The sequence below is a fragment of the Gymnodraco acuticeps genome, unplaced genomic scaffold, assembly GCF_902827175.1.
Source record: "Gymnodraco acuticeps unplaced genomic scaffold, fGymAcu1.1, whole genome shotgun sequence".
In the NCBI taxonomy this organism is placed as follows: Eukaryota; Metazoa; Chordata; class Actinopteri; order Perciformes; family Bathydraconidae; genus Gymnodraco; species Gymnodraco acuticeps.
Window position 1 is genome coordinate 28,265 of NW_022992069.1, and position 14,170 is coordinate 42,434.

Genomic DNA, 14,170 nt, shown 5'->3' on the forward strand with positions numbered 1-14,170 from the left:
TGACACTTTTGACATGTCAGCCTTTTCCTACAGTTCCTGCTATGACCCCTCATCAAACATCCAAAACAATAACCATTAATCTTCAAAAAGTCAACCTTTTCCTTGTGTGGATGACGTTTGAACTGATGGCAATCAGTCAGCACGTGCTTGCCTTTACAAAAGTAGCAAAAAGAGGCAGGACTGCCCCCTTGTGGCTGTTTGAAGGTGCCACGCTGCTCTGTGTTTGACGGTGCAGCGCTGCTCTCCTGATCACATGCTGCTGCGATGATGGTGGCGAAGCTGCTGCCTCTACTTTTAGGTGTTCTGTGGCTCATGGGTTGGCTCCTAGTGGCCATCCTTGGGCTAGAGATGTGGCGATCCTGTATATCCCCAAACAATGGGTCCAGGAGTATTTAAGCTTGTTTTTCCATAAGCTCCACAAGGTCACGAAATCTAGCTCTCTCCTTTGTTCTCTGTAATACATGATAAAAAGGGGTTCACATAACTTTTTTGCCCTGGTTCTCAAAGGAGCACCTGGAGATGTTGCTTGGTGCTCATCCTTAACATGAAATAAACCGTAACTTTTGAGGGGGTCTTGACTTTATTTGCCAGACACACGGCACTGAACACACGTGCAGAGGTGAACACAGAACACACATGCAGAGGTGAACACAGAACACACATGCAGAGGTGAACACTGAACACACATGCAGAGGTGAACACAAGACAACATTAGCACAACCAGTAATCCTACAAGCTGTCATCACTACCCTCCTGACTGTTCTCCTCACTGTCTTCCTCTCTGTCAGACATGGTAGCTGATGATGTAGGCCTACTACTTTCTCTCTGGTTGAGTCTGCGATTAGCTGCTTGCATCCACAAGTCAACAGCTGGTTTTGGGTCGAAAGTCTCTGTTGTCATCTTAGACAAGTGGATGTAATCAAATAAGTATGTGAACATAACCAATAACCTACCATAGCCAATAACAAATGAATGTAACTTATTTTATTTGTGTTGTTCATTCATATCTTATTTTACCTTAACATTTATTTATTTATGCATTTTTTTGTATCTCTCCAGTTTTAAAGGATATGTTTGGTTACTGTCCTATAGTATACATTGGAATGATTTTAAACCTGTTTATCCCAATAATTATAAAGGAGTGTCTTGGAAATATGTGTTTACATAAATTGTGACCAAACCGTTTGAACTTAGACTAAAGTTAACTATCTAAACACTCAGAGTCCTTACCTCACTGAGCTGTAGTATCAACCTCTCAGTCTGACTGGAGAGGACTCTCCCTCCACATCATTGTAGAAACATCTTCTTCTTATATCCGTTAGAGCAGCTAGCACCAGATTCTAATAACAACAGCGCCGGTACCGGGTGGTGCGCCCTTCTCTCTCTCCCTCGCTCACTCGCATTTTGGCTGTGAGCTGCGGGCGCCAGATAAGCCAACATCCCCCATTTTCATTACAGCGCCCATCGTACAGGGCAAATGAAACGTGTAACCGGGGTGAAAATTGTGTTACATTTACTTAATTATGAATATTGTTACATCAAGGCCAAAAATTAGGATGAGCACCTACGGTCAAAAATGTTTTTTTCCCTCCCATGTTTCATATCGGCCCTGAGTTCATATCATAGGTTCATATGCACATATATATATCTATAGATATAGATATAGATATAGATATAGATATATGCAGTTTGCTTTTCGAACTGGGACATGAAAAACAGCGCAGAAGTAACGGGGCAGAAACCCTCCTTTTTACGCAGCGGTCCAGACATAGACATCAAACGGCAACACATATTCAGTTGCCAGTTACTTTGGCATTAGGGCAGGGATATCTAGATACTTTCCAAGGTTTGACATCATGAATTGTGCTACTTTTAAAGCAAGGAGCGATGTTTTCAAATCTGTAATCAAAAACGCAAGCAGTTCCTACCGTTGGCTTTTCAAACTGACAAGAGACGCTCTAACTGTTTTTCAAATGTAACAGTTTAAAAAGCAAGCTGTCTGATTGTCTTTAGTTTTCCGCTGTCGTGTGATAGCAACATGGAGGATTTTAACATTCATTTGAATATATTTGGAGAGCACAGTAATTTGGAGGAATGGTTAGTGGCTGATGAGTCCCCAGTGAAGAAAAGAAAAAGACAAGAGGGACAAGAAAACAGAAGAGAAGTAACGGGCAGAAACCCTCCTTTTTACGCAGCGGTCCAGACATAGACATCAAACGGCGACACATATTCAGTGTGCAGTTCCTTTGGCATTAGGGCAGGGATATCTAGATACTTTCCAAGATTTGACATCATGAATTGTGCTGCTTTTAAAGCAAGCAGCGATGTTTTCAAATCTGTAATCAAAAAGCTCCTCAAAAACGCTATCGAAGCAGTTCCTGCCGTTGCTACGTTAGTTCAAACAGTAACAACGGACTATTTTTCTTATTTTTCTCAATTTAAATCAATACAACTATTTTTTAAATCAATAAAATAATTTTATAAATCCATAAAAGCATTTCAATTAATATTGGGATTCATAACGTTACTTTGTTGAGAATGTGGCCATGTAATAAGCGGGATAATGTGCAGCGACTTGGTCATTATGGGGAAAAGAACACCTTCATGCCGATCTAGATCCCTCCGCTTCGCGTCGGGCTCCTGATCAGCCTGTCGGTGTTCTTTTCCCCATAATGACCGCGTTGCTGCACATTATCCCTTACGTATAACAGTGTCCAGGTTATCATGGGTTTCATTGCGTTGGGTGGAGCTTTGCATTGTGGGCATTTTTGAAAGGTCTAAACTGTATTGTGGGTTGCTGAGGGCTGCGAAGATTAATGACAGTCCTCTGAAGTGGTGTTTCAGGCACTGCACCCAATGGCATGAACTCCATGGCTGAGATTTCAGGATCCAAAGTGTCTGTGCTTTTTTCTTTGCTTTCCTCCAGATAAGCATTCATTCCATCTTGAATTTGATCATCCATTTTTTCCTCCACGTCAATGCTTTGCAGAACCTTTATTTTAGCAGCAGATGCTGCGATTTCTGTGTCCAGTTCCATTTGTTCCAGTTGTAATAGCAGTGCATGTTTGCCCTTTAATCCAGCTGCTCTGGCTAGCAGGGCAGCCTTTTCAGCAGACACTCTTCTACATGCTGAGGAGACTGAAGAGGTTTTTGAGCTCCTTGACTTGTGTGAAACATTAGACATGCTATCATGGGGATGAATCTTTGATTGTGCAATTTTTTCTCTTTTCCACACATCCACATCTTTCATACAATACTCAAAATGTGTCATTTTTGGCTCAAACCAGTCCACATGATCCTCCTCTCTCTCTTCCTCTGATAAAAGCTGCTGTACGGATCCATGAACACTGCACAAGTCATTTATATTTTGTTTGAACATCTCCAAAGCTTCATTCACATGTTCCACATTCCCACCCTCCACAAGCAAGGCCTTCATTTCGTTCATTTTCCTTGTGCATGCTCCTAATTTCCCACTGCGGGAGGCTTTGAGTGATTTTAACAATGTTTCTGCGTTAGCAGAAGTCTTGGGATCGTCCGACATTATTTATTCGTTTGTTTTTTAGGCCGTGCGTAAAAGACGTTGCGCTCCTTTAATGAGTCTCACAGAGCACGCCTGGCTTCCTTTGTTGCACAAACAAATCCAATCACATTCCTTTCACAGACGATCCACAGGTATTTACAATCCTCCTCCAATGTGAGCATCGCCGTTATGATTTCCTTTTAGACTTTAACACGTCCGACATTCCAATCAATGCTACACGGATTTATTCCCTTTATTTACTCACGGCCGGCCCAGTCTGTCCGCTCCGGCCTGTCCCCCTTTCCCGGGGATCCAAACGGTGTGTGTCTCTTCCTTACGGAGTTTTTCGACTTGATGTAATGGCATCCAAGGTTTCCTTTTGCCACTATAGAGCGGGGTTGACGACACGCAATCCAAGACAATAATCGGCCGAAGGTTTTCAGTCAAAAAATGTAATTTATTAACAAAAAAGTATTGACTTAAATAGTCTCAAAATAACAAATCTAAATCAATATTTCGGCGGTATGCTTTCCTATCTAAACTATACTTTGCAGTCCAATTTGCAACACTAATCTCTGTTTACAATTTGCGGTCGAAAAACTGTTCCGCTCCCCGTCTCATCAGGTCTCCGAGCACGCCGGCTGTCCTCAATTACCTCACTTAAATACACACCGGAAGGTACAAGGAAACAGATCATATTTACGATATAAAATTAACAATCATTTCCTCAAAACATATTCACCATGGCAATATAAATCATTTTCCATCATTAAATCATTTATCAAATTATGAATCGAAATAACAACGTTGTGGCTCTAACAATTATTAAAGACCGTGGTACCGTTAAGCTCCAACGTTATCTGCCTTTTTATCAGTACTGGAGACATGTAAAAAATATATGTCATATGTATTATTGCTACACAAACATTATATTGCAGTTTTAGTGTCGCCAACTAATACGCAAAAAGACTGCAAAATGCGTGTATGATTATTTGAGTATTTCGATCTCTCCAATCCAGACGAGAGATCTCTCTCTCCCGTCTGTGTGGCGAGGGGGCGGGGCTGGTCACAACACACATCACACACATCACACACAACACACACACACACACACACACACACACACACACACACACACACACACACACACACACACACACACACACACACACACACACACACACACACACACACACACACACACACACACACACACACACACACACACACACAACACACACACACACACACACACACACACACACACACACACACTACACACACACACCACACAACACACCACACACACACACACACACACACACACACACACACACACACACACACACACACACACACACACACACACACACACACACACACACACACACACACACACACACACACACACACACACACACACACACACACACACACACACACACACACACACACACACACACACGAGATGGCGGAGAGAACTAAGCGCTCCGAGGTGCGGTTAAACTTTACCCGTCTCGATGTGGATAATGCTCGTTACCAAAAGTGCAATAAGAGTTTATCATGTGAGGGCGGTAACACGAGCAGTTTGTCTAAACATTTATCAAAAGTGCTCCACATTCAGACGGAGGAATGCACCGGGTTCGACTGTCTTTCTAGTAGCTCTGTAGCCCCATCCTGCAATACATATGCTGCAGCTGCCCAGCTGCTCAGTTTGTAAAAGTAAATAAATAGTATTTTCATTTCAATAATGTAGATACTTTCTATACCTTGCTTCATAAACAATACTGACATCCCTGTGCTACTCTGAGTCTGGGGGTCCGGGGATGTGAGGACAGCGCGAGGACACAGACAGGGAGGTTGCTTTACTTCATAAAGGAAATGGTGGTCAATATTAACAACATAGGAGTTAAAACGCTTAATAACCTTCATTACGTGTTAGAGAAAGAACATAAGAAAGGTTGACAAAGATGAGGCTGTTAAACGGGCAGCGGATCCGCTGTGTGTATAAAGAGAGAGAGAGAGAGATGCTGAGCTGCACCGTGCAGCGATCAGCTGATACAGAGCATAGAGAGAGAGAGCTGCGGTCCGCGGGGATCGGCCTCGCCTCCTGTCCTCACAACTCTTATTAATCCCGATACCGGACAATTGTTATTTGTTCCTACTTGGAACCGAGTTTTGCTTCCCAACCATAGACTGTGCTACACTTCCCGCCCCACCCCGTATAACTGTACAGAAAGCGGCGAGATGCATTTCCTTAGGAATCGACAAGCAGAACCGAAACTAACATTTCTAAACGAACAATGGCGGACACGTACAATTTGCGAATGAGTTCTGCCTCCTAAACCACCAAGTGTGCTAATCCAGAACAGATACGCTCCGCTGACCGAGAACCGGAGATCTGATGACCTGGATAACCTGTCCTCTTCACACAGCAGGGTAAGGACCAATAGCTACTCCAAAAGTAAAAGGCTAGAGGGAAAGCTAATGACTGGGCCTGAAACTCTGATTGTGCGTGACTCTGCTGTAAGAGATGTAAAAGGTCTGTGTAGTAAGAACAACACCAAAGTACTCTGTTTTCCCAAGGATGTGGTCTCTGACCTGGCTGAGAAGATATTGGGGCTGAACATCCGACTGTGAAGAATGTGGTACTGCACATTGGAACAAATGATGTTGTGAAACAACAGTCAGAAGTGCTGAAAGAAGACTTTAAATGTCTGTTGGAAACTGCCAGCTCTCTAAATGCAGAGGTGTTCATCAGTGGCCCTCTACCGCCAGTCAAAAGAGGAGTGGAGAGATTCAGCAGATTGTTTGCACTGAATACCTGGCTTTCAACGGCCTGTACTGACCATTCTGTTCATTTTATTGACAATGTTAACTTTTTCTGGGACCGCAGACATCTTTTCAAGGCAAATGGAGTTTGCCTGAACAAGTCAGGAGTGAAATTGTTTATCCCTAACATATTCAACTGCCTGCGTCATCAATCTGTTCCCTCTGCCAAGGACAAGCGGCAAGAGGAATCAAAACAGGAGAAAGACACAACACATCACGCAGAAAACCCTGAAGAATTATCACTGCACCCGCCTGAGGAATGTTCTGATTATGGGAGACCTATGAGACAAATGGAGGAGTCTCCACTGCCCGTCACCCCCCCACCCCCCCCCCCCCTGTCAACGCCTTTGAGGATACTCCGTTCACCCTTTCACCCTCGCCCACCCTCCTGGAGATCGATGAACACACAAAGGAGATACAGAGGGTTGGCACCGATTCCTTCCTGGAGTTCAAAGACCAAACGAAGGCGATACGCAGGGCTGGCACCATGTCCTTTACCCCCGCTCCTCAACGACGCCCACCAAAATCACCGCGGAGACGCGCACCATCTCCCCCGTCCTCATCACCGCGCCTACGTCAACCACCTCCCCCCCCTGGCAGCATGTCCTCTACCCCCGCACCACCTCGACCACCTCCCCTCCCTTCGAGGGGGCATCTGCATTCTCCGAAGCATGATAAGGATGTGTGTGTACAAAACACAACAAACTCTTACTGATATGTGATGGGTCCAGGCTCAAGGGCGTATGGCACTCTCAACTCTTTCCAAGACATGTCGGGGCCCTGCCTGCCAGTAGCTTTGCCGATATCTGTGTTGATAGGTAATAGATTAAGAGCGGTGAATCATAGAAACAGGAAGCGCTCAAACGTTTGTGTGAGTGTATCTAATTTAGCAGTGATTCCATGTCAGCCACAGCTTGTTACAAAAAACATGACTGATAGTGTGTTTAACAAACTTAAACTAGCTTTATTAAATGTCAGGTCTTTGGCAGGAAAAACATTTTTAATCAATGATTTTATCACTGAGCACAATCTCGATTTTATGTTTTTAACAGAAACTTGGATTGAACAAAATAACAGTGCAGCTGTTCTTATCGAATCAACCCCTCCCAACTTTAGTTTTATGAGTCAGGAAAGAATGCATAAGAAAGGGGGTGGAGTTGCTATTCTGTTCAATGATTCCCTTCAATGCAGGAAGACATCGTATGGAAACTTTGATTCTTTTGAATATGTGGCCCTTCAGCTGAAATGCTCCTCTCGAGCTCTGTTCCTAAATATCTATAGACCACCCAAATACTGTGCAAGCTTTTTTGATGACTTTACTGAACTGCTGTCTATAGTGTGTATTGACTTTGACCGTCTAGTCATTGTTGGTGATTTTAACATCCATGTTGACAACCCCCAGGACAGAGGGGCTAATGAACTGTTGTGTGTTCTTGATAGCTATGGACTGACTCAGCATGTGACGGAGCCCACGCACAATAAGGGGCACACTCTGGACTTAATTATCTCAAAGGGTCTGAATATCTCTAAGGTTGTGGTGACTGATGTTGCACTCTCTGACCATTCCTGTGTTTTCTTTGAGAGCTCTATTTCTGTTCACAAAAATGTTCAAAAAGAGGTAACCACAAAGCGATGTTTAACTGAAAATACTAGGGAAATGTTTACTCAGAATTTCTCTTCCACACTTGCCCCTGCCAACATCTCAGTAAATGAGCTAGTAGATCATTTTAATTCAAAAATTAAAAATGTTATAGATGCCATTGCTCCAACTAGGTTAAAGGAAGTGTCTGGCAAGAAAATATCTCCATGGAGAAAGGCCATGACCGTGAAAACAGAAAAAAGAGAATGTCGAAAAGCTGAACGCAGGTGGCGAAAAAACAAATCTCCAGGTTCACTTTGAAATCTATAAAGAGAGACTTGGCCTTTATCATTTGGAATTGAAAAACGCACGACAATCGTTCTTCTCTGACATCATTACCAAAAACAAAAACAACGCACGTGCCTTGTTTGCTACCGTCGACAGACTAACTAACCCCCCAGTGTCAGTAGCCTCTGAATTTCTATCCACCAGGGCGTGCAATGATTTTGCCTCCTTTTTCACTGACAAAATTCAGAAAATCAGACAAGCAGTCAGTGCCTCTGCATCAGGAACAGCAAATGTGTTGTCCCTATCTCCACTTAACATCAATTCAGACATCATGACACAATTCCATCAGATTAATGATAAAAACCTAGAGGACATTATTCAACTTCTGAAATCCTCCTCCTGCTGCCTTGATATTATTCCAACATGATTTTTCAAAGATGTTTTGCCTTGCATGGCCTCAGATCTACTTCATATAGTAAACACATCTCTTCACTCAGGTATTTTTCCACAGGCCCTGAAAACTGCAGTCATTAAACCGCTCTTAAAAAAGAATAATCTAGATGCTTCAGTAATGAACAATTACAGGCCCATATCAAACCTGCCATTTCTAGGTAAAATCATTGAAAAAGTTGTTTTTCAACAGTTGAGTAATTTCTTGCATTTAAATAACTGTTTCGATGTGTTCCAGTCAGGCTTTCGTCCAAACCACAGCACTGAGACTGCTCTTGTAAAGGTCTTCAATGACATCCACTTAAACACAGACAGTGGCAGAACTTCAGTGTTAGTATTATTAGATCTCAGTGCTGGGTTTGACACTGTTGACCACAGCATATTACTAGACCGACTGGAAAACTGGGTGGGACTTTCGGAAACAGTTCTAAATTGGTTTGAATCCTACTTAAAGGACAGAAACAACTTTGTTTCTATAGGTAAATACACATCTGAGTTGACAAATATGACATGTGGGGTTCCTCAAGGCTCCATCTTGGAGCCTCTTCTCTTTAACATCTACATGCTACCACTGGCTCAGATAATGAAAAACAACAAAATAAGTTACCATAGCTATGCAGATGACACACAAATGTACGTAACAATTTCACCAGGAGACTATGCTCCAATTCAAACACTGAGTAAGTGCATTGAACAAATCAATGACTGGATGTGTCAGAACTTTCTCCAATTAAACAAAGATAAAACTGAGGTAATGGTTTTTGGAGAAAAGTCAGAACGTATAAAAGTGAGCGCTGAGCTTCGGTCTGCAATGTTCAAAACAACAGATAAAGCCAGAAATCTAGGTGTAGTCATGGACTCTGACCTGAGTTTCAACAGTCACATTAAAACTGTTACTAAATCAGCCTACTATCACCTAAAGAATATATCTAGGATTAAAAGACTAATGTCACAGCAGGATTTGGAAAAACTTGTCCATGCTTTTATCTTCAGTAGACTCGACTACTGTAATGGTGTCTTCACAGGTCTCACTAAAAAATCTATTAGGAAGCTGCAGCTGATTCAGAACGCTGCTGCTCGAGTCCTCACTAACACTAACAAAGTGGATCACATCACTCCAGTTCTGAAGTCTTTACACTGGCTTCCTGTGTGTCAAAGAATAGATTTCAAAATACTACTGCTGGTTTATAAAGCACTGAATGGTTTAGGCCCAAAATACATTTCTGACCTCCTGCTAAATTATGAACCATCCAGATCTCTCAGGTCTTCAGGGACGGGTCAGCTTTCTGTCCCCAGAGTCAGAACTAAACATGGTAAAGCAGCGTTCAGTTATTATGCTCCAAATATCTGGAACAAACTCCCAGAAACCTGCAGGTCCGCTACAACTCTGACTACTTTTAAATCCAGGCTGAAGACTTTTCTTTTTGTCGCTGCTTTTAATTGAACTATTCATATCTTAGACTGCACTGTAACTTTTATCCATGTATTTTTTCTTTTAATGTTTATTTTATTAGATTTTAAATGCCATTTTCTTAATCTCTTTCATTTTTTGTAAAGCACTTTGAATTGCCTTGTGTTGAAAAGTGCTATATAAATAAACTTGCCTTGCCTTGCCTTTTGTAAACTGAATGTATCAATAATTTGTCAATAAATAAGGGCGAAAAACGTCACTTGTCCGCCGGACAAGTTAATTGAAAGATCTACTTGTCCGATATTGTAAATAACACGTCCCGGACGGTGGGACGTGTACTTTTTCGCACACTGGAGGTGAAATATTATTTATTTAATTTAAATAAAAAGCAATGTTAGTTTTGTTCACAATTTGTTTGTTTAGTTTTTTTATTTTTTCTCTCCAAAAGGACAAATAAGAGTACCGTTAAAAGACAGGACCGATAAGCGGTATCGATAAAAGTAGTAGTACCGTTAAAGCCTTAACGATATCCATCCCTACTCAACAGTGACATATTTGAGCTAAAATGAAATGCATAGTGCTATATAAGACAAATTATACATGGGAGTTTGCCACAACGGGAGTAGTAGGTTTGTTTGAATGGGTGTGCAACAGCAGTGTGTATATGTGTCCTGCCTGAGCTGGTTGTTGTATTGGTATATTGGTGTATGTGAATTGAGTTTCACTGGATATGGTATGCTTTAACTGCTCTTTCTCCTGTCCTACCTTGGCTGGTCAGGGTGTTGTAGCCGATGATGGAGATTCCGAGGCTTTGGCCGTCATTCTTGGTTAGGGGAACCTCATGGATTTCATACCCCTCCAGGTTAGGCTGTAACACAAACATAGAGTCCATATACAGTATATATTTGGGATTGTACTGTCTCCTAAGACAGCAGCAATCAGATCACAAACAAAATAAAATCTGCTTTTGTGTCTTTGTCCAGCACAAAGTTCTCCTCTGAAATAATTGTACAACTTCAAACTTAACTTAACTGAAATTGTTCCTACGTGATGGTTCTTTGGACTGCTCACCGTCTTGCTGAGCCGGCGTTGGGGGGGTATGCCAGGGGGGCGTGGGGGTAAGGAGGAGACCGGGGCCGAGGCAGGAGGGGGTGGAGGAGGCGAGGCTGTTGACTTTTGACCCTGTGGATCCCTGGAGATGAGCAACGTCACATGACTCCCACAGCCCTGCAGCACGTTGACGACCTGGTCGCTTGTGAGGCCGCTAGTGGGCGTCGCCCCGATGCGCAGGATGTGGTCACCTGTGCGGAGACGCCCATCCTGATTGGAGGAGAATGAGGCATTAGAGCCAATCAAAAAGAAACACCGGATTGGGTTTCTCATACCTTTATTTTAAAGATTCTGAAGATTCAAAGGCTTTTTTAGTCATATGCACAATAGTGACAGTAGAGTTCTGGCCCATACTCCTCCAACAATGCAACATAGGGCAACAAATAACTAAATTCAAAAACAATGTAAAATAAATATGACAGTGTAAGAGAATGTTGCAAGTGACCAATGTGCAAGTTAGTGCAGAAAAACATAAACTACATACATGCAACATAGAATAAGATTAAGAAAATATAACAGAAAATAACAGAATACAATCTAATAAAAACAATACTGTAGAGTGGAATACAACTGTACACACATGGCTATTATTTTCCTATCATCATTTGAATTTTAAAACAGTCATTTAAAAACATTCCTTCTATAGTTCAGTGTACAAACTAAAATGTGATGTGAGCTTCAACAATTAAATAATAAATAATACAATAAGAGAGCAAACATTAAAACAAAAAGCAGAGGGTAAGGCTAAATGGAATGGAAAAGGAAGATCAGGTAGAAAAGCCAAAGCAGAGTGGAAATGATCTGATCAAATGACGGTATTCAGTGAAAACAAAAAAACTGATAAATATAAGTAAGTATAAAACAATTATTAGGAAATAACAAGGACAGGGAAAAGAGGAAAGAAGATGATTACAAATTAAGTGCAAATCAATTTTTATTTGAACAGACTAGAGAATGCAATTCACAGGCAGTTTGTTGAACAGCCGAGTGATTCAACAAGTCTTAGCCTTTTCCATTTCCTTGCAGAGAAATTCATCTTGTCCAATTTATCTAAATGATGTAATTAATCCACTTACAAGGCGATAATTCCTCCCTGAGCCCTGCTGTCTGTTCTGATGCACTGCTTGTCTTTTAAACTGTTATCTATGCAGAAAACGTCCACCGAGCTTTAATCTGTGCTTCAGCAGCACCGGTCAGCTGATCCGCTGAGGCAGCTGGATGTTTCAACACTCAGTCAACAATCATCCCACGTTGTTTAATATTACCCCTGACACCAAGGTATTAAACAGCAATTATATGAATATGATATATTACTCATCAGCTGAGCTCACCTTGGCAGCCACGCTGTTGGGGATGAGCGTCCGGACCACCACCCCGGCCGTCCTCCCGCCCACGATGCCGAAGCCCAATCCGGATCCATCGTTCACGAGCTGGATTTCCTCCACGTGGCCCCACTGATCCTTCAGCATAATGATGGGCACACAGACTTTCATTTACAGGTGTTTGATTGATTTGATGATCATTTTTTAAGTTGTTGTTTTATGGCAGTGACACTGGGACAGTGTCTATTTCCTGGGTTTTGTGGGTCTATTCGTCCTAAGTATTGTATCACCTTATGACTGTTGAAAATAAAAGCTATAGAACATAAAAGGAAAAAGGAAATCTGACAGACCTATAATAAATATGTAGGTTATATACCAGTGTTGCCCCAAGCAAAGCAGTAGATTGTAAGATTCTGAATCAAATCTGCAATTGAAGTGTAATAAATATAATTATATTATTAAATCTATTTAACATTTTTCTTGGAAGTGTCTTTCCAAAAATGTCTCTCAATCAAAGGTTTCCCTGCTTGTTCTAAATATGTTTTCATAAAGACGACAAATATTATTATTTTTTTTTTTTTTAAAAAGGACAATAATGCTACATTATGCCCAAATGCTTCAAGTATTGCTGCTCTGTATCGCTGTAAAGCTTTCATTCAGTGCTGCTTTGCTGTGTTCTTTTGCTCCCTGTTTATAGCATGCGTTGCTGTATTACATTCAAATCAAAAACCTCAAATCTACACAATGAAAGTTAATAAGCTGCATTTCCGGAATCAAAGTGAATTTGATTCAAAGCATTTACTTTTGGTTACAGCAGAAGGCAGAACATTTTGATCAGTTGATTTATTTTATCGAGTCTGTGCAGTCGAATCACATTTATAAACAAATAAAAAGTTACTCTCCTTATCAATAAAAAATAAAAATGTGTTAAACTAAAAAAATGCTGTGTTTATTTTTCTCGTTTTTCTAATGTTTATTATTTATTTATTTATAATGTCCCTTTTCAATCAAACCTATACGCTACCGTTTTCTAGACTTAACAGGTATGTTATGGTAGTCAAAAAATAAATATAACCTTCAGCTGTTAACATCTGTATGCCTATATTACATCACATTACATGTCACTTGTTAGACGCTTTTATCCAAAGCGACTTACATACTCAATACTGAGGGCAATCCCCACAGGAGCACTTTGGGGTGAAGTGTCTCAGGGACACAACGACATGCTGACTGCAGTGGGGTTTGAACCTGTGACCCCCTGATCCCAAGGCACAACCCACTGCACCACACGGCTCCCGTTCTATATAAAATGTCTTTCTTATTTTGCGCAGATTAGGATTAAATGTTTGCACAGAAATATTCGTTTAGAGCGTGTTTCACGACAAACATAAACAGCGTTTCATCTGGTCAGCTATTGCTGCTTGTTAAGCTAGAAACGATGCAGACTTGCTGTTGGAGGGTTTAATAAATAGCTTTCACCTACCACTAGTTGTTTTAGAATCGCCCTTAATATTGACGGCCCTACAGGCAAAAGCACAAACGAGAAGGAAGTGGGGACGGTGTAGGGGTCGGTGTGGAGCAGGGCCTCACAGAGCTGCTGGCCGACTATCTGTCGTCAGGTGAAAGGTCTTTAAAGTGAACCCCAGCAGGTAATTACC

General features: G+C 41.6%; 1 protein-coding gene across 1 annotated transcript in view; it reads right to left on the reverse strand.

Moving 5' to 3' along the window:
- LOC117537139 (inaD-like protein) overlaps positions 1 to 14,170 on the reverse strand; it is a gene marked incomplete at its 3' end in the record, with an annotated part of 68,990 nt that overhangs the window by 25,617 nt on the left and 29,203 nt on the right. Inside the window, 3 exon segments of the mRNA XM_034202280.1 lie at positions 10,846 to 10,948; positions 11,128 to 11,400; positions 12,522 to 12,650. Coding sequence (XP_034058171.1) covers positions 10,846 to 10,948; positions 11,128 to 11,400; positions 12,522 to 12,650 — 505 coding nt within the window.